Genomic DNA, 25,424 nt, shown 5'->3' with positions numbered 1-25,424 from the left:
CAAAGACAGGCTGGGGGCCCACAGTTGGGCCTCATATCTGAGCTCAGTCATTAGCTCTTCCCTTGTGATGACTTTGACTTAGTTTCCCTCCGGAGAACTTTGGAGACTTCTGCCATTTTGACACCATATTTGGAAAACACCCAGTTAACCACGCGTGTTGCCTCCAGTTTTATTGTGTTTGGGGGTGGGGAGATCAACACAGTAAATAAATGTGAGGCAGATGGTAGTGGTGGCTGAACGCGGCATGAATGCCTGCATCCCACAGAGCTGTACGCTTACCCACGGCTTAAATGGTAGCCCTATGTTGCGTAGCCTTTACCAAAATAAAGTTTTAAAGCCTGGCACCGGCTCAGTAGAGGAAGACAGGTAATCATGATTGAATTGGAAAGGTCACCGCTGCTGACAGGATTTTTCAAAGAGAACAGTCTAGCCAGTAAAAATGCAGATACTTGATTTGGGAGCTTAAGGCATTTATTTTGTCTTTGGGGCAAGGAGGTTTGACTTGTAAGGCACGTTTTTACTTTAAAATAAGTATTTCTCTCTCAAATAAGTCTGCTTTCGTTATCACTTATTACTGGGCTTGGGTGAGAATGGCTGGGGACGACCCTCGGGCCCTCAGGGTCTACATTATGTTATATTTTTAAAAGTCTTCAGGGAAATGATACTTGTGTGTATGTCCAGGTGTCAGCTGTCTGGAAATCAAACCAGTAGGTGATGAACTGAAACAGCCTAGTTTTGGTTTAAATGCTCTGGGCTGAAATACAGAACTATCAGAACTTTTGAAGTTCATTTCCCTTGGGTCCTTAGCAGCCCCCGGAACTAATTTCCAGACAGAAGATGGACAACCCAAGGCCTGAAATAGAGGCCTGTTTACTCACGACACTGTTGATCTTTCTGGAGTTGGAAATTGTCCTGTGTGGTTTTTATTATTTTTTATTATTTTTTTACAAGATTGTATTGATTTATTTGAGCGGGAGAGTGAGAGAGAGAGCACGAACAGGGGGAGGGGCAGCAGCAGAGGGAGAAGCAGACTCCCGAGCAGGGAGCCCGGTGCAGGACTCGATCCCAGGACCATGGGATCTTGACCTGAGCCAACGGCAGTTGCTTCACCGACTGAGCCACCCAGGCGCCCCTGTGTGTTTGTTTATAACAGTCTGTTTAGCATTCCCAGAAAGTATGCATTAACTACATTTTTTCTCTAGAAAGTCAGAATGTCATGAGTTTATCTGAATCTTTTGGTATGATCTGTGGTTAATAATTGCTATAAAAGTGCTTGTGAGCTGTTCCGGCCTCTACCCAGACATTTCAACCAGAGGTTTTTTACATTGGCTACGAAGAACAAGAGAAACGGAGGTCTTCTGTGGGAGGGGGGCTGGCAGTGAGCTCAGGGTGCAGAGAGCAGTTACAGCTGCAGATGGGTGGAGGAAGAAGGGAAAGTGCTTCATCCCCCATGGTGTCCGATCCACAGAGGCAACTGTGGAAGGGCCCCGGGGAAAACATGGCTCGAGCAGGTGGTCCCCAGACCTGCAGCTTAGGCTCACCTGAACTTGTTAGAAATGTGTATTATTGGGCTCCACCCCAGATCAGCTGAATCAGGAACTTTGGGGGTAGGACCAAGAAAATCCTTCCAGAAGGTTCTACACGCAGAACTGAGAACCACTGAGCTAACACCGTACTTCCCGTGTTACAGTGATAACCTTTCCAGTAGCTCCCAGATTTCGTTCTTGGAGTTATTACGTGATTTTTGCAACTAGTAAAACTCCAAATGATTTTTAAACTAATACCTAAAATTTCAAAATCACATCTATTTAGTAACTAAATGATAGAGGACACTCTAGGAGATACTTTCCGATAAGGAACACATACATAGGTCCTCATAAGCATGAAAGGCACTTTATCGGGGCCATGAATTCTTTTATTCGTGGATGATTTATTATAAGCATACTGCATTTTCTGATGAAGACAGATGAGGTTGTTTTTCACCTTTTTCTCCAGGAGTAGGAAAGCCAACATTGTCCATACCTAGAATTTTTGTCTTTTTTTTTTTTTTAAGATTTTATTTATTTATTTGAAGGAGAGCACAAGCAGGGGAGCGGCCGAGGGAGAGAGAGAAGCAGACTTCCCACGGAGCAGGGAGCCCGACATGGGGCTCGATCCCAGGACCCCAAGATCATGACACAAGCTGAAGGCAGGTGCTTAACTGACAGGGCCATCCAGGCGCCCCTAGAATTTGTGCCTTTGACCTTCACTCTCTGTGCCGAGATAGCAGCACCAAACCTTGCCTGGCAACCATGTCACAGCTGGTTGACCCTCTTTAGAAGAACCCACTGTCACTTTTAAAGTATATCATTTCAGGATCCTTCCCACCCCCCGGCCGTGCCAGCCATAGCCCCTTGTTACTCTCGCAATCAAAATGCCCCCACAAAGTGATGAGCAAATCCACTACCTTGACCCTGGCAATGGCTTCATGGATATTGACGCCTGTGAAAATTAACAGACTGTACTTTATCGTATCTCTGTGATGCCTCAATAAAGTTGCCAGAAAAAGTTCCCTCCCTGCCTGCCCATAGTTCTCTCCACCTGCCTGGAGACAAGAGTTGGTGCGGGGGAGGGTGCTGGGCAGGACTGTCCCCAGTTAAGAGCAGCTGAGCATTCTAAAGTGTCTGATGACTCTGAAATGCAAGGAATCTATCTGGGTCATAGAGGAAACTAATTGCTTAGGGCGCCGTGAGATGTTCTAATTCACTACTCATGAAGCTGCAGGATCTGTTTCCCTTAGCAACAGAGCAAACAGTGATATTTATTTATTTAGTTATTTAGTTATTTTAAAAGGGGGCTTGGCGTTATTTTTAGACATTATGCATTTGTCCTCCAGATGATTTCGCTTTGTAGATGGAGAAGATCTGGACTTGAGATTCGAGGGATGATATAAAATCCCTTGGGCACCTGGGTGGCTCAGTGGGTTAAGCCGCTGCCTTCGGCTCGTGTCATGGTCTCAGGGTCCTGGGATCGAGTTCCACATCGGGCTCTCTGCTCAGCAGGGAGCCTGCTTCCTCCTCTCTCTGCCTGCCTCTCTGCCTACTTGTGATCTCTGTCAAATAAATAAAATCTTAAAAAAAAAAAAAAATCCCTTTCAATGATCTGGTTCCGTGATCTTCCAGAATCAAAGTAGGTGAGTAGGAGGGTGGTCACCGGATCTTCATCTTTTGACTCCAGACTCCCTGCTGCACTCAGAAACTCAAAGTTGTGGATCCATTTCCATGTGTAGATGAGATGAGGAAGCAAGAGGATGTTCTGTGATGTTCTGCCTTGTGACCATGAACCTGGGGTGGAAAAAGGCAAAATTTATGAGGACCAGCTATGAACCACCCATAGTTTTGATATAATATTTATGTAACATATAGTATTAAATTACTGGTTTTTTTCACATTTACCAAAAGAAAAAAAAAAAAAAAACGCTTTACGTAGGAAGTAGGTACGGCCCTCACTCAGACCATAAATACCTTGACCCAAGGCTGTGCAGCCGATGAATGGCGAAGGCAGGATCCGGATTCGGAGATGGCTGGCTCCTGAATTTGGGGTTTTCTTCACACTGTGGCAGTAAATAAAGCACAGTTGCAGGATTTCTGCTGTTTTGAATCCGAAAAAGGATCCAGCTTTTGCCTCAGAATTACCAGCCTAAAGCTGTCTCTCCAGCCCCTTGACAAGGAGCATGAGTCCTTCCCTCTTCTCCCCTCCAGGAGGCCCCACCACAGCCTTCCCTGTGAGGGAAAATGTAGCTTGGAAGCAGGCAGTAGAAGGTTATATACCTTTCCATATTCTAGAATAATCATCTCCCTGAAGCATGTGTAAAAGTGTCCCGCATCCTAATCTCTTCGCTTACAAAATGGAGTTCGGTTTGCTGTCGGGACCGTCACAGAGCGCAGATGGCTCGTAGGTTTGATGTCTGACTCTTGGGGATTTATGTGAATGGCCAGAGGTATGATAGGCTCACTGGTTGGAGAGTTAGCCAGGGCTACTATGAGGGTGAGACAGTTTTCTAGATGGCAAGCAAACATACTGGTCAGCAGTTCGTAGGAACGTCATCGGATTTCAGGGCTGGATGGTACAGTTTTGATAGATGAGCCAGCTGTCCCTGTGATTCAAGTAATGTTGACATAAACTCATCCAAGAACCCATCCGTTACCCCATGGGTCAGCGTACTACAGCCCACGGGACAAACCTGCCTCCCTGCCCCTTTTTGCTAATAAAGTTTAATCGGAACCCAGCCCTGTCCACTCATTTACATATTGTCTGTGACCCCTTTCTCACCATAACCTAGAGGTCTGAATGGTTGCACCAGGGCCTCTAAAAAGACTGCCACCCCAGCTGGGACACGCATTCTGTACCACATCCTACGGACACGTGGACAACACACCAGGCCCCCAGAGGAGTCCTCCCCACTTTAAAGAGGGAACGTGGCCTTTCCTGGATAAGCCAAATAGTGTGATGTCCCTTCGGGTCAAACTCTTTAAATATTTGTTCAGCATTTATGTAGTGGGGATAGGGAGAAAAAGGATTTCCTCTTAACAGGGGGTACATACCCCTCCTTTCGTTCAAAATAAAAGGTTTCTTGCAGGTACTGAATATTACGTAACATTTTAACTTCATTGAAATCGTTTTGCAAACACAGTTTCCTTGGACGGGACCCACTGGTCGGGAGCTTTAGCATTTAAATAGCCAGTGATATCACATGTTCCTGGAAATGAGAGCCCCCCCCCCCATGCATTATTTGGCTTTGAACTTGAAGCTGCTCTCAGCTACTGTTTTTGTTTTTTTTTTTTTTAATTTATTTTCAGCGTAACAGTATTCATTGTTTTCGCACCACACCCAGTGCTCCATGCAATCCGTGCCCTCTCCAATACCCACCACCTGGTTCCCCCAAACTGCCACCCCCCACCCCTTCGAAACCCTCAGATTGTTTTGCAGAGTCCATAGTTTCTCATGGTTCAGCTACTGATTTTTTTTTTAAGATTTTATTTATTTATTTGACAGAGAGAGATCACAGTAGGCAGAGAGGCAGGCAGAGAGAGAGGAAGGGAAGCAGGCCCCCTGCTGAGCAGAGAGCCCGATGCGGGGCTCGATCCCAGGACCCTGAGATCATGACCTGAGCCGAAGGCAGCGGCTTAACCCACTGAGCCACCCAGGCGCCCTCAGCTACTGATTTTTAAGGACTGGCTGTCGTCAGCTGGCTGGCCGCAAAAGACGGTGTGGCCTCGCACAAGGCAGCACAGGCCTCTCTCTGCGGGAAGTGCTCGCCAGAGGGGGACACCAGCAAGGACTCTGGCCTTGGCTTTGTTTTGCTTTGTTCTCCCACTGAAGAGCACTGTCCAGTTCATGAGAGAGGGGACCGATTGCTGTTTCACTGGTTATATCCAGAGTCTAAGGGACTCCCCTTGGCTGAATCGGCAGAGGAAATGAACGACACCAGTCGGCTTCTCCGGACCCTGACTCACAAAGGTCCGGTTGGAAGAGTCGGTGCCAGCATTTACTGGTTCCTGGACCCCGGAGGCCCGCGTCCAAGCGGACTGCTGCGCCAGCCCCGCTCGTCTCTCCAGTTCCTTCCGCGCCCGTCACTCGGCCCGCTGCTGGCGCTCATGCTCGCTGAGATGACGGATTTCATGCTTCGGCTTGGCTGGGCGAGGGGACGCCTCGTGGCTGGGAAAACATTATTTCTGAGGGTGTGTGTGATGACTTCTCCAGAGGAAATTTGTGTTTGGATCAGGACAGGACCCATGATCACCTCACCAGTCTGTTGAGGGCCTGTGTGGAACCCAAAGGTAGAGGAAGGGCAAGTTCGCTCCCCTCCTGGGTGGGGCAGGCCTCTTCTCCTGCCCTCAGACTTCAGCTCTCCTGGCTCTGGGGCCTTCCGGCTCAGACCAGGGCTTACACCATGGCTGCCCTGGTTCTCAGACCTTCAAGTCTGAGCTGGAACTACATGACCAGCTGTCTGGCGTCTCCAGCTTACAGAGGGCAGACCACGGGACCTCTCCCCATCAATAATCCCATGACCATATCTGTCACCCAGGAGATGTAGACCCCGGTCCTTTTGCCAACGGGCCCCAAACCCACTACTGACAGTTCTAGTTTGCAGTCATGAATCCACCAAATAGAAAATGCGGGAAAATATCAAAGCTCTGGCTCTTAGCTTCCAGACTGGACCCCTTAGGTGCCCTAGAGTTGCTGAAATAATCTCTCCCTCCTGCTTCACACCAGATCTCTCCTCCTGGTGCCCCCAAAAGTAGCACTGGGTGATCAGGCTGTGAAACCACAAAGCGAAGGTGTTCACGGTGCACACAAATGAGAATGAGAACGTTCTCGAGGCCGATCCAGCTTCTGTAAGTACAGCTCTGCCCACCTGACCCTGCAGGGGGAAGTCCTCCTGGAGAAGAACTGGGGTATGCCGGCAGGGGTTCCCCAGTGCTTATAACCGAATCCTGGAAAGGGAGACGAGCCTAGGAACGTCAAGTTCAAGTTGAGGCATACCTGTTCACTTCGGACTTTTCCACTGTGTGGTGTGAATCTCATCTCCTGATCTGGTTTGTTCCTGACCAGCTTAGGCCATTACCTCCCCTCCCTGGACTTGGACTTTTTTATCTGCTAAGAGGGAAATGCCAGGTGATGGCTAACGCTTCCTGCAAGCCTCAGCAGTGTGTAATTCTAAGCATCCATCATCATTAAGAAACAAATAGTTTTAAATTTAAGAGGAGCAGTGGCTTTGGCCTTAATTGTGGAACTGTCCTCAGAAGAGGTTTCACCCCTTCTGGGCCCGAGACTGGTCCATGATCAAGCTGTTTTTTTTGGTTGAAACAAAGGAGAAAAGGACAAGATAAAGTATGCTCTTTTTTTTTTTTAAGATTTTTATTTATTTATTTGACACAGAGAGAGAGATCACAAGTAGGCAGAGAGGCAGGCAGAGAGGGGGAAGCAGGCTTCCTGCTGAGCAGAGAGCCTGATGCGGGGCTTGATCCCAGGACCCTGAGATCGTGACCTGAGCCAAAGGCAGAGGCTCAACCCACTAAGCCACCAGGCGCCCTAAAGTACGCTCTTTATCCACAGTTTTCCCTTCCTTCCGTGGAGTTAACGTACCCTTTCTTTTTTAATTTGACAAGTTTAGTACTTTGATTTGGCTTCATTGTTTCGGTTCATGGAGTAAAGTTGGAAATCCCACATCAGCCTCCAAATTTTTATTGCTGAGATTTGATCAGCTCATGGGATCCGAACATCTAGAACCACAGCTCAAAACCTCACAGCTGGAATTTCCACAACCTCGATTTTATGTCAAGGCGGGAAAACTTTTTTTTTCCCCGAAATGCCCTGAAGGAACATAATATAAATCTTAAACTGTGAAGAGGTCATTTTTGCTGAGTGAGTGTAGATGCTGGGCACGGTCTCTATATGGACACCCCCCACCCCCGGCTCTGGCGAGGACAGCCAGCGGGAGGTGGGACTCGTCCCTGACCACTGGACTCATGTTCATGCCGCTGGGTTTCCCACGTGTCGACCCTCAGCTCTTCGAGTGAAGGCAGACCCCACGCTCTCTTTAGGAATCCTGATTCTTTGTTTTAGGGAAGGGTTTATCCTCACACTGCTTTTCAAAGGAGCACTGTGAAAAGTCCCTTTCATTTCGTCCTCAGGCCTTTTAACCCAGTGTCCCACTCCGGCGATCGCTGTGGCTAGGGGTCTGCTAGTCCCTGAAGGACTTTTTAGGCACATCCATGCATCGCCCACATTTTTTTTTTTCTTTTTGTATATAAATGGTGGATGCCACACACAGTATTCGGCCTGCTGCTGCTTTCACTGAATTTATCCTAAAGCTCTTCCCTGTCACTGTGTAATAAATCTCAAATTAAATAGCTGCGTAGTAGTCCAGGGTGTGGCTGAACGGCATCAATCTGACCTACGTCTTCAGAGAGAGACGAAGCTAGTTGGCTTCCAACCGTCTGTCCTTACGAACCAGGCTGGAATGAATAACCATGGACGTGTGTGGTTTTCTACCTACGCTGGTGTGCATGTGGGAAAAATTACAGGCGTGCATTTGCTGGGTCATACAGTTCTATATGTTCGCGATTTTGATAGAAGTTGTGAAAATGGCCCCCATTTAAAAAAAAATTAGCAGCTTACTCTCCACCCATGTTTCAGGGTGCCAGTTTTTTTTAACTTTATCGAAATTTTGGATTTTGCCCCTCTCCTATGTATTATAGCCTTAGTGACACTTAATTTTCATTTATTTTATTATAAATATATAAGTATTTGATTATAAATTTAATATATACACACCAATCATATATATTTATAGAAATAAAATTATTTTATTATATTATGAATTTATATATTATATATATTATATAATATATATAAAATATATTTATATTATGTTAAATATGATATATAATATAATATATAATATATATTTATATATTATTTATTTTATATATTATAATTTATATATTTATTATGAATTTATATATTATAAATTTATATATTTATTATGAATTTATATATTATAAATTTATATATTTATTATGAATTTATATATTATATATTATTTATATATTATAATATTATAAATTACATATAAAACATATACATTGTATATTTATATTAATATATAGCTATTTATATATTATAAATATATTGCATATATTTTATTATTATATTGTAAATGTATAAATATATATTATTTTATTATTTTGTTATAAAGTTTGAACATCTTTGTATATGTTTTGCTTATTTATACCTCCATTTCTGTGAAGTACCTGGTCATGTCTTTGGCTTTTTTTTTTTTAATTAACTTTCTGGTCTTTGAGTTTGCTGTTTATAGGAGCTCATTATATTGGGAGATCAGCCCTTTGTCTGCGGGACTAGTTGTGGATATTTCCCATTTTGTCATTTCTTTGATTGCCTTTTTTTTTTTTTTAAACTCCCCTGTCAACTCATTCTTCGTGTGAAGCGTTCAGGTCTGGGTTGTTTGCCGTCATCACACAGCCTCAATCATCCAGACGTGTTCAGTGTCCCCACATGCTGGGCGCACAGCCGCTCACGTTCCTGATCACGCTGGCATTGCCTTTCCGGAGGCTCCGTGTGTGTTCAGGGAGCACAGCTTGTACGTGGCAGAGACAGGAGTTAGACCCAGACCTCCCTGGATTAGAGCATCACCACCACTGCCTGGCTATTCAGTCTAATTTAAGAGAATACAAACTGGTCTTCTATTAATCAAAGGGAAGTGAAACTCATAAGATGAAAACTACTAGGAAAGGAGCAAACGAAGAGTGGTGCTATCTTATGACCTACTGCTCGGGAATGTTCCCCTCCATCCGTGCAAACAGCGGTTCAAGATGGTGTAATGTCAGCAAATAATTATTAGTTAATATATGTTAATGATGCCATGAAGAAGTTATTATGTGTGTGATGCCCGTGTTGAGTATAATGTCCTCCGCCTTTCCGTGTTCTCTGTGTATGCAAATATAAGTTGTTAGCTGTCCCCTACAGGCAAGCTGCCTCACAGTTGACTGTCACTGTTGACCCAATCTCTGTATCCTTTGGTGGTCCAAAACAAGCTAGATTTTTTTTTTTATTTTTACTGATTTGGCAGATTTTTCCACCAGCTGTTGGAGTGGATACCTACAGAAGTAAATGTTCCCTTTCTCATCCCAGAGGTGCTCTGTGTGTATGTGGGGGGCGGGGCACGTGCCGTCTGCTCTCCAGGGTGAGCCCACACTATCCTTTTTAAAGCGCGACTGCATGAACCACAGTCATCAGGGAGATTGCGAATCCAAGGGAAACTTGCAGTGGATGGTGGTTTTAGGGAGAGGTGAGCAGCCCAAGAAGCTCAGAATAACCACAAATAAAAGTAATAATAAATATTCTCTCCTCAGGGATAGAATCTTGGGTCTCCAACTGCATAAGAATAAGCCGTTTAAAGAAAAACTCCAGGGTCACCTGGGTGGTTTAGTCAGTTAAGCCTCTGCCTTCTGCTCAGGTCATGATCCCGGAGTCCCAGGAGGGAGTCCTGCATCGGGCTCCCTGCCCAGCGAGGAGTCTGCTCCTCCCTCTGCCCCTCCCCCATCATGTTTTCTCTCTCTCTCTCTCTCACGCTCTCTCTCCCTCAGATAAATAAATAAAATCTTAAAAAAAAAAAGGAAAGAAAAAGAAAAACTCCAGGGGCACATGGATGGTGCATTTGGTTAAGTGTCTGACTCTTGGTTTTGACTCTGGTCATGACCCCAGGGTCAGGCGATTGAGCCCCATGTCAGGCTCTGCACTTAGTGGGGAGTCTGCTTGAGATTCTCTCTCTCCCTCTGCCTCTCCCTCCCCCGCCATGCTCTCTCTCTCTCTCTCTCAAATTAACAAATGTTTTTAAAAATCTCTTTTCTTAAATAAAAAGAGAAAGAAAAACTCCAAAGAAGTAAGACTTTTGGGGTTTTATTCTCTGGACGTTGACGGTAATGCAATGAGCTCTAATGGAACTAGACTGTGGCTGAGTGAGGTAGAAAGGGGAGAAGAGAGTGGAAGAAATAAGAAGTCAGCAACGCTCTTGGCCCACCGAAACCGCCCCCCACCCCTTCAGTACCCAAGGCATCATGCTTGCCTTTGCTAGCAGCTTGCAAGGGTAGGGAAGGATGTCAGAGGCCACTCTGAGGCTCTGATTTTACCCCTTATTTCTGCATAGCCCGCACATTCAAATGACTTGATGTCGCGTGAGTTCCAGAACTATTCCTCTTGACAATCCCAGAGGACCTGAGTTATGTGTCCCCTTATGAATCTCAAGAATGAGGAAATGTTCACATGTAATGCCCGGGGAACACGCATGAATTGGGAGTGTTCACTGAACTGGCCTAGGGCAATGGGGACTGTTCAGGTGAGCCGGTGAGCTGGGGCCATTCCACATCGAGCTGGCACAGAGGGGCTGCTCCTGTCCTAGGCAGTCCTGGGTCCTGTGCCCTAAAGGGCAAGCCTCACCTCTGAAAATAAGACACATTGTCTGCGGTTGGTCCCTGACAACACAAGCCAACTGCTGGCTCTTGGAGTCCCCAGAAGAAGCAGGCATCCGTGACCCTGCAGGAGGATGATCTGACTTAAGTGGCTACGTCAAACAGATACTCTCCTAAATAGCTCTTAAGCGTGATTTTTTTTATTATGGTGATTTTAAAAATTAATTCATTTTAATTTCTGGTGTAATCAACATACAGTGTTATATTGGTTTCAAGTGTGCCATATAGCAATTCAGTAATTCTGTACATCACTCAATGCTCATGATTCCAAGGGTACTTTTTGTCCCCATCTCCCCCACCACCTCTCCCCTGGTAACCGTCTGTGTGTTCTCTATAGTAAAGAGCCTGACGCTTAGTTTGTCTGTCTTTATTTTGTTTCTTAAATTCCACATATAAGTGAAATCATACAATACGTGTCTTTGACTTACATCACCTAGCATTACTTTCTCTAGGTCTGTTTGTGTTGCAAATGGCAAAATACCGTTCTTTTTTTTTTTTTAAGATTTTATTCATTTATTTGACAGAGATCACAGGTAGGCAGGCAGAGAAAGAGAAGGAAGCAGGCTCCCTATTGAGCAGAGAGCCCGATGCGGGGCTCAATCCCAGGTCCCTGAGATCATGACCTGAGTGGAAGGCAGAGGCTTTAACCACGGAGCCACCCAGGCGCCCCAATACCGTTCTTTTTGAGGCTGAGTCATATTCCATTGTCTGTGGAGACCAGTGATTGTTTACCCTACCTCTTGACTTTTGAACGTAAGAATGAAGTTTACTCTTGTAGCATTATCTTGAAAACTCATACATTCACTCAGAAAATACTTATCAATGATGTGCCAGGTACTGATAAAAAATTTGACTGCCCTGAAGTGGATTCTAAGTGTTTGTTGCATGCTGAAAGCCTTTTCATTTGCACGGTGTTATTTGTATCCACAAAAATCAGACCAGGACAAAGCTGCCTAGAGCCTTGATGCCCCACTTAGAAAAGAGATCTTGAACCCCTCTATAAAACTGTATTCCTCACTGCCTGGTTTTTACTTTTCACAATGAAAACTTTTAGTACGGGTAGATGAGGCGGCTTGTCGGATGTCACAAGAAATGTATTACAGTTGTAGTCAAAGAATAAAATGAAGATAAACCTCAACATTCAGGCTAGTAGATCCCTCCAAGGAGAAAGAATGTTTTACAATCAATAAAAAATACAGGAGGCAATTCAACTATATAGATATTTTATTTTGTAAGCAGCATTTTGGCTTCATGAGAATTCACTGGTTTATTTCTTCATACCTTTTATATATCATAAATATTGCACAAGAATTTTCGGAGGTGAACTCAGAAGGCGGGGGGAGATAATGATGTATCTGGGAATGGAAATATGGTTTTAAAAATCCCTGAAATATTTAAGGTCTCTTTTCCTATAAATATGGATGTAAGAAAGAGCTCAGATTCAGGACTCATCTCTTTCCAGTGTGACGGTTTTGTCAGTGACATATTTTTAAAAGTATTTCCCTTATTCCTAAACTGTGTATCCAATATTCATGGCCCAAAAAAAAAAAAAAAAAAAAAAAAGCTAAGGACACACTGTGATTGGTAGGGATCACCTGCTTGGCATGGTCCCTACTGAATTAGCATCTGATTTTACCTGATGGCTGTTGCCCTCTGTGACATGAGCTCAGAGGGGTCCACAATCGGGGCATGTTTTTTTGGCAGGGAAATTGGCCCGGGACCAATCGAGCTAGTATTTGAAGTCAAAATTGCCTTTGCTAATGCTCTTTCTCTCTCTCTCTTGCTTTTTTTTTTTTTCTTTAACTGCAGTGAAGGGAGCAATCTGACCCCAGCTCATCATTACCCAGACTTCAGGTTTAAGACATATGCTCCACTAGCGTTCCGATATTTCAGAGAACTTTTTGGTATCAAGCCTGATGATTACTTGGTAAGAACCTGTAATTTTCCTTCCTCTCCAGGAATGTGTGATATAAACATTTGTCTCGTAGCAACAATGACAAGGGGCTTGTGTCTCTTGTTTTAATAAAGCTCGGGAGCGTAGTCAAAGGTCCAGGTTTCATAACGACGATAAATTTAGCTTCAGGAAATGTGATTGGCCTCTGCCGCCTTCACTGATAGCTACAAAATCTGCTTTAGTCCTAGATATTGAAATAATTGTGGGATTGGTTGCTACTTCAGATGATTATTCTACCAGATATATTATAATGAGCTCTAAATATGCCTGTGAATTTTGCTGATTGGATTCTATTTGAAAGCCTTTAACCCACGGAGCCACCCAGGCGCCCCAATACCGTTGGGGCCATATTTACACAAGTTGTCTCAAACCTGCCTTGGCCCACAACCATTTTCACCTTGATCTACAACTTGAATGCCATTTCAGAGATGCTAAGTAGTTTTGTTCTCAACATCTCTTGATGCAAACTCTTTTTAAATGTGTCTTTCTCTGGTACAGGGCATATTCTGCCCCTAGGCTTGTCTTTTCTCTGCATCATATTTCTGGCACGCAGCAGGTACGGAACACGGCAGCCTTTTTGGGAGGTGGTCTGATGTGATCTCAGATTGCTACCTTTATTCCTGTTCAAGGAGCCAGGAACTTCCTTTTTGTTTCAAGTGGAAAATGGTTTATTTCGTAATTTGATCACTGTTAACACCCTGGGGCTCTTCAAAATTGGTTTTCAAGAAGCTGTAGGAAGAGTGCCATCAAATATTTATCGTTCACCCCATTCTGAATGATCTTAATAAGACATGAGCCAGATCCTGGAATAAAGCTTTGCCGGGAAAGTATGGCAGCATTTATCCCTTGGAACAAAGAGTATTTAAACTGCATTTTATAATTTGAGTAAGATGTACGTGATAAAATTCACAACTGATTCTGTTCTGTGCTGATGAAAACCGGTGCATCTGCGACCCTCTCCTTTTTTTTTTTTTTTCCAAGTTTTTTTTAACTCCAGTTAGTTAATATGCAGTGTTGAATGAGTTGCGGGTGTGCAACATAGTGAATCACCAGTGTTCATCACAACAGGTGCACTCCTTGACGCCATCACCTATTTCTCCCATCCCCCACCCCCCCCACTCTGGTATGACCCCCTTCTTTAGTTGGGCTCTAAGAAACTCCTGTGACTTCCGCCCCATGAAATGATACTTTCTCCTTGAGGCACAGTAAAAAGGCTTCAGAGCAGTGGGGAGTAGAAAGTCCCTGGCCATCCTCCTGCTCTTAACTGTGTTCCTCCAAGTAAGCAGCTTTCCATCTTGCCATGCCCCACTCACTGAGGTATCTGCTGTCTCCACCCAGCACCTCCAACCTGCCCTCACCAGCTACTCCAGGACACAAAGCCACACATCTGAGGGGTGGGGAGTGGTGTGGGTGTGTGTAGATATGTTCTAGAAAAGATGTCTTCGGTTCCTGACCATTCTATAATTATTGAGCGTCACTGTCATTCAGGAAACACGTTTGGGAAGCTCAGTGGGGTCTTGATACCGTCTTACTGAAAACAAGATTGTGCTCTGATCTCTTGCCACGCATTGGAAGTCGGTGGGTGCTCCTTCTGAATTTCCTTGAGCTTCCGCTAGCCAAGGAGATGCCATACACTTGTGCTTCAGAGCACAGATCCAGTCAGTGTGATGACCGTCTGTCCATCTGCCCTCCTCCCTGGCCCCTCCTGCGGTCACTGAGCTGCAGGCTGGGAAGCCCACTCTTGTACTCATTCTGTCTCACAAAATCGCTTTCTTGGAGGAAGGCCTTTTCCTGATCAACGACGCACAGGGCTTCCACAGCTTCCCAATGAGCCTTTAGACTGGCAGAGTTACTTACGTCATGAGGTTAGAGACGGTGCAGAGGAGCACAGAGCAAGATGGCTTCTCAGAGCCGAAGTCTTTCTTCACGTAGCTGGCAAAAGGTGAATTAATCAGTCAGTACTTTGAGCACTTAATGTGATGAAAATGCTTGGCTACGAATTACGGGGAGATTCAGAAATGATAAGTCATGATACTCAGAGAACTTAAAATCCAGCTGGAATGATGATTTGCTTATGTGGGAGAATCACAAACTTTACCCGGCAGTAACTAGACAGTCAGTACCCAAGGATGTCGGAGGAGGGGGCAGGGAGCCTCTGTCTGTTGTACCAAGGATGAGGAGGGCTTCTTCTGGGTGTGAAGTGGTTTAACTGCGATGTAGAAATTTAGAAGGGATTTGAGTAGGTGGAAAAGAAGGGAAGCATAATCAGGGGAGGGGAGGTGGGACCAGAGACCCAAACGCTTATGTGTTTAGAAGCACTTTGGGTGGACCAAGATGGCGGGGAGAGGAAGGTTTGGATCAGGAAGTTGGAAAGACGGGGCCAGATCATGCAAATAAACAGTTTGTTTGGTTTTTTTTAATTATAGGAAGCTGGTGAAATTTAAAGAGAGACAACATACTCGATGATGTTGAGGAATTGGGTTTTCGGTGGGATGATGGTATTCTGGTTCTGTTTTCAAAGAGGAGCATTTGGCTTTTTGAGACACGCGCTGAAGTTTCTGTGGGTCGATCATGTGACGTCTGGGGTTTGCTTGGAAAGAATCTGAGGGAAGCAGGCAGAGGGGTGATTGGCTTGTAGCGGAGACAAGACTGGCCGGGAGTTGATCATTGTGGAAGCTGGAGGGATGGTAGAGAGATGTTAATTACACAGTTCTCTTACTTTCATGTAGGTTTTCCATAATGAAGACTTGGAGGGTGGGGGAGAAAAAGACAGGAACAGGCAGGTCAGAGTGCTTTTGTCTGATTCCATTTTTCCACCTCTCTGTAACCAGACCCATCTCTGGGACCTGCAAAAAAAAAAACAGACAAAGGTCTTGTAGCTGAACATGGCTGCCTGGACCCCAGTGGTTACGGCCGCCTACCTGCGGGCACTGAGACTCCCACTGGGGACACCCCAGCCCAGAACTAGAAGTTCACCTCCAAACCCTTCAACTGAAAAACCCCAGCCCGTGATTCAAAGTGTGGTAGATGAAGAAAAGGCTTTGAACCTGGCGTGATACGCTTCCCAGAATTAGGTATAACCCTCAGACTTTTTAGCACAACCATTCATTGTAGATGAACAGGCTAAAGCTGGGCTCAGAGAGGTCCCCAAGGTTACCCACTCTGGTGGGCACACAGTCTGGACCCGAAAAAGCATCCCCTAGCCCTCTCCCCACGTGCTTGTCCATTGACCCGCTGGCCCCCCGGGCCACGGAGTCTCAGACCTCTCCTTCAATGTGATCTCACCCTCACACTCCCTCAGCCACCAGACTGTGAGGTGTCCGTTCTGAAACATCTGGCCAGAGGACTCAGCACCTCCAACAAAGCATTCTTTGGAAGAGTTAAGCCCAGGTGAAGTAAAGGAGAATCAAATAAGACCACCATGAAAAAACTGTGTGAAGGAAAAAAAATTAAAAAAGTATCATCCTGAGCACAGAGTCCATCCTGGCATCTATCAGACGGGCTCATCAAACCCGTATCTGTGAAGATCTACTGACCTAAAAGGGGGAAGTGATGGTAGCGTTCTACAATAATGGTAACTCTCCAGAAAGGTCGACTCTTGAATCCCCGTGACATGCGTGCATTTCTGCTTTGCTTTGTGCTCTTGCATCTGGATTTGAGCCTGAATTATTCTGTTTTGTTCTCAGTCCCGTGAAGGTTCACACGTGCATGCCGATTGCACGTTTCATGTTGGAACATGCATCATGCGGATCGTGAGAGCGCACACCCGAGTGCTGGTGTGTGCCCTGCACGGGGACACACCTCCTTGCTTACTTGTTCCAAAATAAACGCCTCCCAAGGGAAGGTCAAGGGCCCCCAGAGCACGTTTTTCCCCCGCATCTCTGCTTGGACAACAAGCCCTTGGTTTGATTTCCTGCTCCCCCAGGTGCCTCACTGTTCCAGAATCCGGCGTGATTTACATGATGTCCTTCCAGACTCGCGGGCACCAGTGGAGAGCAGGGGGTGAATATTTCACACTATCGGGGGGAAGAAAATGGCAGGAAGAATGATCTCCACCACGCTGAGCCGGTTTACATTGTTAACTTGCCTTGGCGGGGCCCAGCAGGGTTGTACTTTGTGGCCTTTCCAGTGGGGATCTTCGGGAGGCCCTGCAGGACATCAAAGGAAGAGAATGGATAAATTGGAACAGCTCGCATGAAAGAAAGGGCCTGCGGGAAAGTGCAGAAGATGCGGGCGTCCACGTGGGCCTCGGGGATCGAGGCTAATTAAAATGTTCCCGTCCTGCCTCTTTATTTGCTCTTTAGTGGCACTGTTGCCCAGAAGGTCGGTCACCAGGTTCTAGGATGAGAACCGCAGAATTGCAGGTGACAAGACTGGGTGTCCTGGCTTCCTGATGCCAGTCGTCTGCGCACTGATGCTCCGGCGTTGTGACCCCCACGAGTCCAGACGGTTTCTTTTTGCGTGCATATTACTGTGTAAATTACCTAATAGGGGACTGTTCAACAAGTAACCAACGAACTACTTCCCCTATAATGTCACTGCTTTTAGAAGAATTTGAGACTTTAATTGGAAACAGATGTTCGGGTCTGAATCCGGTTTTCTCTAGACAGCTCCTCCTGAATCACCTCCTAATTTCCCTATTTGCAGCCTCTCGTTTCTGCGTTCTGTGTTATCGCTGCCCTTCCACAGCATCGACTCCTATCCGTAAGAAGGTTGTGTGCCAGGACCTCCAAGCCCGTAAACCAGAGAATCAGAATTCCTAAAGAGAGTGCGGGGTCTGCCCTCACTCTTTCTAAGAGCTTCGGGTCCACACCTTTGTTTGCCGGCGTCTCAGATTCGTGATTGAGCAAAAGACGCGTCTTGGTTCTCGACTCACTAGGAGTGTCGTGGTGTATCTGTGGGTAGCCCTCTGGTCGTCGGAGTTGGGCCTGAGGCATGGCCAGCTCTTGCTCACCTGAAAGGGGTCTGCCCTCCTCCCCTGTGCACGGTCACGCAGCAAGAACTAGGAACAGGGATAACCCCGTGGTCACTCTTTGCCAGCACCTTTAAAAGCACCCACTTCAAAAGCTTCCAGCTGCTCTCCTGGAGATCTTGTTAGCGTCGTTTTAGAGATGAGGTTCCTTGGACTCTGGGTGACAGGGCTTGATTTAAAAAAAAAAAAAAAAAAAAAAAAAGGTGCTTCCTGGGGTGCCTGGGTGGTGCAGTGGGTCCAGGGCCAGACGCTTGATTTCGGCTCAGGTCATGATGTCAGGGTCCTGAGATCAAGCCCCACGCCGGGCTCTGCACTCAGAACAGAGTCTGCCTGAGATTCTCTCTCTCTCCTTCGGCCCTCTTTCTCTCTTTATCTCTCTAAAATATTTTTTTTTTTTTAAAAAGGGGGGCGGGAAGTGATTTCAAGTCCCAGGCCTGTCCAACTGATGAGCTTTCCACACGGGTCCCGCACCCACAACAGGGAAAACACCCTCTGTTTCCCCGGGGGTGTTCATGGCATTCTGTATGTGGTCTTGGGGCTATTTTTGTTTTCCTTCCTCATCTCTAAGTCACCCATCATGGCAGAGGCTCTCACTCTGCTCGGCGTGGAAGCATCAGGAAGCCAGCCTAGAGGAAAGAGAAGTTGGAAAACGGAAGTTGCCCTGACTTTCAGAAAGGCCACACACACTCGCTGCTTTCTTTTCCTTGGAGAATTTTGTTTCCCTTATCCATGCACTGCCAAAGCAAGCTAAGTCAGCGTCTAGAAACTGCCTTTTCATTGTTGTTCTCCTGGTTTCTCCCTTCTCTGTCTTCCTCCTGCCACGTCCTACTCCCCGCCTTTCAGATTTCTCTGTGATGGGGACTTTGCTCTTCAGAAGCCCAGCTGAAAAAGCACTGGGGCATGTTCTAGATGTTTCCATCTTTGGGACCCAATTCTTTCCATCCACGGGGGCTGGTCTGGTCTCACATGCTGGGTCCTGACCTTTTCCTCTGCTCTCAGTGTTTCTCTGGTCAGTAGTGGGAATTGTTAGTTGATAAACACTGAGCCCGATGGCCCCAAATTTGACTTCCCTGCAGGATTTTTTGGCATTTGGTTGGATTGATAGCCCTTCACTTGTTGGTGGCGTATGGCGTTCAGGCACAGTTCGACAAAAATTTATTTAGTGCCTGCCGTGTGTATCGTATCCCTGCCTGAGAGCATGGTTTGTGCTGTCCCGGAGCTCTGCAGTCTGCCGGGGGCATGGAATAAGAAATGGGCATTTGAGGTATTTTGTGGTAACTTCCATGATGAGAACATCCAGTGCCAGGAAGAAGATGATCTAGACTCATGGGACCAAGAGTAGTTTTCTGGAATAAGTGCCATCCATCAGATGCTGAAAGCCTGAGTCACATAAGGGCTTCCTCACTGAGCCCCAGGCCTCTTTTGTCCCCTGACAGTGGCTTCTCAGCACAGCAGACAGAGTGGTCCTCTGCTCCAGACCTCCCTCTGGCTTTCAGCTCCCTTAGAGAAAAAGTCAGCATCTGTGCAGTGACCTGTGCCACGCTCTGTGGTCTGGCCCATGTGCTCGTTGCTCTCCTGACTCCCTCGGCTCTGGCCACTGGTCTCCTGGCTATGCCTCGAGCTCCCCAGGTCTCAGGACCTTTGTATTTGCCCTCCCCTCTCCTGGACACATCCTTCCCCCAGACAGCCACGGGCCTCTGCTCCAATGCCCCCTTCTCAGGGAAGCTTCCAGTGGCCAGCACTACTCGAAATTCATGGTAAACCACCCTCAGTCCCTGCTGGCCCTCCATCTCCTGTCCATGCCCCATCTTCTCCATAGCACTTACCATGTCCTGATACATAATTTCTTACTTGTTTCCTACCTGCTTTCTCCTGCTGGGATCCAAGCTTCCTGAATGCCTGGGACATTACAGATGCCCAGGACCCGTTTTCTCAATGCTAAATGAATTCATGAATGAGGAGTAGTCAGCCAGGTGAGGGTAGAAGAGAGGTGAGTCTTGGTAGAGGAAGATGTAGAATCCCAGTCGTTGAGAGTCTTTGGCACATTTGAGGCAAGGGGAAGTGGCTGTCTGTGACTAGAGCTAGATTTTAAAGAGGGAAGTGATAAAGGAGAAGGCTGGAGAGCAGGGCTGGGCCACACATGGCCTTGACAACTGTGGTAGGAAATCTGGGTGTTATCTTCTAGCCAGATGGTAGAAACCACTGGAAGTTAGGAAGACACAGGAGGATGAGATCCGATTGGCATTTTAGAAACATCTCTGGCTTCCTGGTAGAAGACGCACGAGAGAAGTCAAGAGTGGATCCTCGAGGCCAGGTTGAGTCTCCCACAGTAATGAAGGCATGATGTGAAACTACTGAACTTAGGGTATGAGCACAAGAGAGGGCATGAAGGGGACAGATATAATCAATCGTCTGGGTATGAAAGGTGAGGAAATGGGAAGCATCAAGGATGATGCCCAAGTTTCCAGTTTGGGAACAGAATGAGTAAGAGAGAGAATATAGAGATTGGGGGTGGGGGCGTGATCTAGAATCACCATGTATGGTTGGGCAAGTTGTGCTCTGCCCAAGAATATGTGGCTAAGCTAAAGGAGTAGAGACTGGAATCCAGCCCTTCTAATCCGGAGCCTTGTGTCTGACCCAGGGCTACATCTGCCAGAAAAAAAAGGAGCCTTTGAAAGTGTTCTGGCCTAGAGCTACAGCTGTTAAGAGTTCTCTCCTTATTTAAACTGTTCATGGATGACATCTTTTGGGAAAGTAAATCGTGAAAAGAGAATAGATGTTGGTGTTCATGTGACAAAGACACAGTATGAGTCATACCTTCAGTTGTTAAGTGACAGACACTTGCCGGAAACAGCACTGTAGACCACAGCATTTTTTGCATTATTTCGTTGGACAAATGTGATGACTAATGATTCTCTCAGTGACACTGGGGGGGTGTTTCAGAAGGCATTTTTGTTTCTCATAGAAGTATTAGGATAAATGGATCAATTAAAGTTTTAGAAACCTTGAAGAGGGGCATCTGGGTGGCTCAGTGGGTTGGGCCGCTGCTTTCGGCTCGGGTCGTGATCTCAGGGTCCTGGGATTGAGTCCCGCATCGGGCTCTCTGCTCAGCAGGGAGCCTGCTTCCTCCGCGCTCTCTCTCTCTCTCTCTCTCTCTCTCTCTGCCTACTTGTGATCTCTCTCTATTAAATAAAAATAAATAAAATCTTAAAAAAAAGAAAGAAACCTCAAAGAGCCCTCTTAGTGGAACCTTCTTTGAAAGCTCATGGCAGAGAACTTCCTACTTCAGAATGGTCTAGATGTGTAATCCTGTGATTTTCCTCCTTGGAGTCTTTGTGTACAGTGAATGAATTTTTTAAAATTTTTATTTAAAATTCAATTTAATTAGTATATAGTGTAGTATTAGTTTCAGAGGTAGAACTTGGGGATTCATCAGTGGCATGTAAACACCCAGTGCTCATTCGCTCACGTGCCCTTTTTAATGCCCATCACCCAGTTACCCCTTCCCCTTCTCCCCGCCTAGTTTATTTCCTTGCGTTAAGAGTCTCTTATGGTTTGCCTGCCTCTCTGTTTTCATCTTATTTTTCCTTCTCTTCCCCTATGTTCTTTTGTTTTGTTTCTTAAATTCCGCCTAAAAGCGACATCATATCATTGTTTTTCTCTGCTTGACTTACTTCACTTAGCATAATACCCTCTAGTTCCATCCACCTCCACGTTGCAATGGCAAGATTTCCCTTCTTTTTGATGGTTGCGTAATGTTCCATTGTATATATATACCACATCTTCTTTATCCATTCATCTGTTGATGGACGTCTGGACTTGTTCCCTAGTTTGGCTCTGGTGGGCATTGCTGCTATCAACATTGGAGTGCACATGCCCCTTCAAATCATGATGTCTGTATCCTCTGGAGAAATACCTAGTCGTGCATTTTTAATTATTTATTTATTTACCCCTGCAGTATTCCATCTGCAGTGAACCTCTAATAGAGCTGTCCAACCCCGGAGCCAGTGGATCCTTGTTTTTTGTGACCAGTGATGATGAATTTATCATCAAAACCGTTCAGCATAAAGAAGCTGAATTCCTTCAGAAGCTACTGCCAGGCTATTACATGGTAAGTAACTGTCCATAATTAAAACTCCTACATGAGATATAATTACTTTCCACAAGGTTTTTTTTTCCCCCCCTATGCTTTTTTATAGTAACCCTCTGGCATGTTTCTTTCTCTTGGGTGAGCTTTGTTTTGCATTTGGATTCTACCGTGACTGTTGTTGAATAGATTTTACCAAGTAGAACTGTTAGCAGAGGTTAGTTGACTCACACAGTTCTGGGTTCAAATCCCAGCTTAGCCATTAGTGAATGGTATGACCACAAGGAAGCCATAGAACCTCTGAGCTGTAGTCTCCTCCATCTTTCAAAGCTGTGAAATGCCTGTCTTGGAAGCTTGTTGTGATAGAGAAAGATTACAGGGTGTGAGATAAAGGAGGCAGTGCCTTGCCAAGTTCTGGGCTCCCAGTCCGGAGTCATAATGTGAATGCTTAGCATTCATTGAGCGCTAAGCTATATGTGAAACACAGCTGTAAAAATATTATTTAATTCCCAAATCTGCTGGAGATGAATCACACATATAAATACAGGGATCAGAAATCGAAATGAAATCTCAGTGGACAGGATGGATGGGATTTATGATCCTGAACAAAACTGGGAAAATTTTTTAGAGCCTATTGTCTACTTTATATTAGAGAGCACAGAAGATCCAGAAAAGCAAGAAAAATGCAACCAACTCTCATTCTTTGCCCAAGGTACATATTACTAATATTCAGTGTATGTCCTTCCTGATGTATTCTGTTCATATGCACATTTTTTGTGAATAATGTGAAGGTGGGATCAAATGATCATTGCACTTTACTAACCTGCTAAGTAAGTAGATCTTAAACATATAGATTTCTACACTTAGGGGAACTAGTCTCTTGTTCTAGAACTGCATTGTCCAATAGGGCAGTCATTAGCCATATGCAGCTATTAACTTGAAATTAATTGAAGTTAAATGAAATGGTAAGATCAAGCTGTACAAGTGGTTTATCCCAATCATGTAAGCTAATATAACAAATAGTGTAATTCATCCAGTTAACAAGAAAAAATGTGAACATCTTGTGGTAATCCAAATAAATGTCGCGTAGAAACCAAGGCATTCAAAATTCAACAGCTTCTCCTGCTTAAAATTCTTTAAACTGGCAGGAAAGTTTTAACATAAATTAATTGACACACACATTATGCATTTATCAGTCCCCAGGAGTTACATAGTACCTCATGGAGAAGAACAAGAGCCCTTCATTGGAAATAATGGGAAAAGATAAGGATGCCCTCCATCATTGGTCCTTTCTGCTTCATTTGCAAGAATCTCTAGCAATAACTTTTTGAGTACAAAAAGAAACAGAAAAGTGTAAATACTCTTCGCTTGTAAATAATACAATTAAAAATGAGCAAAACTTCAAGAAAATTAGCCAGCAGTTTCTAGAGGTAACGAGAGCCCAGCAGATTTGCAGGATGTAAGATATATCTATGCAATCCATTGTATTCCATTATGTAGATCATCTAGAATAAGTAGAATAGAAGGGAGAAAAATGAGATCCTGTTTATGAGGACAATAACTTACAGCGAACGTTATTAGAATAAAAATACAAGTGAATGAAGGCAGACTATCATTCTGGTCAGGAAAGCAAGTAATAGTTAGCACTATAATGTCTGAGCAATAACCCCAACAGAATTTTTGTAATAGGAACTCTAAAATACTTGAGTCTGTAAAAATAAATATATAAGAACAATATGAAAGAAACTACAAGTTGTTATTGAAAGGCATAAAACAAAGTTATGACATAATGAGACACAATCCGTTCCTGAACTCAGTGTTGTAAGGATTTCAGTTCTCCAAATCGTGTTCTAAACCCAGTCTGATTCCAACCAAGAATGCCAATAGGTCTTTATCTCTGAGAAAACACCAAGTGTCATGGGACACCAATGTTGTGGGTGGGCTTGGGGGTCCCAGGGGCCTTGCAAAGACACAGTGGCTTCTCTGTGGGCCAAAGACAAGGAGCAGATCCCTGTCACCAAGCTGGGCCTCCTGGTCAATGACGTGAAGATCAAGTCCTGGAGGAGATGTGTTTCTTCTCAAGGAATCTGAGATGATTGACTTTTCCTGGGGACACCCATCAAGGATGAGGTTCTGAAGACTATGCTGGTGCAAAAGCAGATCTGTGCTGGCCATTGGACCAAGTTCAAGGCATTTGTTGCCATCTGAGATGACAATGGACATGGTGGTCTGGGGGTTAAATGTTCCAAAGAGGTCGCCACTGCCATCCATGGGGCCATGATCCCTAACAAGCTTTCCATTGACCTGTGTGGTGAGGTGACTCGGGGAACAAGATTGGCAAGCTCCGTGCTGTCCCATGCATGGTGACCGGCCACTGTGGCTCTGTGCTAGGGTGCCTCACTCCTGACCCCAGGGGTTGTTGGCACTGCCTCAGCTCCTGTACCCAAGAAGCTACTGATACTGGCCAGTACAGACAACAGGTCCCCTTCAGCCAAGGACTGCACTGCCACCCTGGGCAACTTCGCCAAGGCCACTTTTGATGTCATAACCAAGTCTTAGAGCTAGCTCACCCCGATTCTGGAAACAGACTACGTTCACCAAGTTTCCCCATCAGGGATTCCCTGACCGTCTTGTAACAACCCACACCAGAATCTCCGTGCAGAGGACCCAGGCTCCCGCTGTGGCCACCACATGCTTTATAAAGGAAATAAAGTGAACTAAGTCTGTGTTTTAAAAAAGTGCCAATAGGATTTTGACCAGAATTAGTTCATTTGAAATGAAAACAAAAACAAAAAGGGAAAACAAGTATCATTTTAAGAGCACTTAAAAAAAAACAAACAGTGGAAGGGAGGAGTTGTAAGACTAGACAAAACATTTTTGATGAAGAATTAAGATAGTGAACCTGCCATAACATACACCAAAAACCCACAAACTTTTTCTATTATTAAAAGTATTAATATATTAAAGAAATAATACAGTGCTAGACAAATACATCAGTGAATTGAGATAATTCCATATTTCAGATCTTTCCACACACAGAATCATTCTAATGGAGTAAAAATCAAATATAATGACCAAACTATTAAAATTTTGGAAGAAAAGAGAAGAAATTTAGGACCTTAGGATATAAAAAGCTTCGCTAAACAGGAAGCAAAAAGAAAGCACAAGAAAGAAGTACATAAATGTGACTGTACATAAGTGTAATTATATCAAGGGCAAATCATCAGTATCACAAACAAACAAACAAAAAACACCAGACACAAAATTAATGTAAGCACATAGACTATTTCTAGAATGATAAAAAGTGAGGACAGTAGTTAAAAGTGGGAACTGGTACAGGATCAGGGGATAGTAGAGAAACTTGCATGATGTGAAGTG

The 25,424-nt window shown here is 45.0% G+C and overlaps 1 protein-coding gene and 1 pseudogene across 6 annotated transcripts in view; both read left to right on the top strand.

The window, feature by feature from the left end:
* Positions 1-25,424, top strand: part of PIP5K1B (phosphatidylinositol-4-phosphate 5-kinase type 1 beta) — a 290,962-nt gene that overhangs the window by 160,018 nt on the left and 105,520 nt on the right. For all 6 annotated transcript variants that reach the window (XM_032306741.1, XM_032306742.1, XM_032306743.1 and 3 more), the window contains 2 exons: positions 12,843-12,960; positions 21,918-22,070. In XM_032306741.1, coding sequence (XP_032162632.1) covers positions 12,843-12,960; positions 21,918-22,070 — 271 coding nt within the window. The remainder of the gene's footprint in view (positions 1-12,842; positions 12,961-21,917; positions 22,071-25,424) is intronic.
* LOC116570103 lies at positions 22,152-24,793 on the top strand (annotated as a pseudogene).

The sequence above is a fragment of the Mustela erminea genome, chromosome 12 (genome assembly GCF_009829155.1).
Source record: "Mustela erminea isolate mMusErm1 chromosome 12, mMusErm1.Pri, whole genome shotgun sequence".
Classification (NCBI taxonomy): domain Eukaryota; kingdom Metazoa; phylum Chordata; class Mammalia; order Carnivora; family Mustelidae; genus Mustela; species Mustela erminea.
The sequence above is the reverse complement of the archived record's forward strand: the minus strand, read 5'-3'. Positions and strand labels throughout refer to the sequence as shown.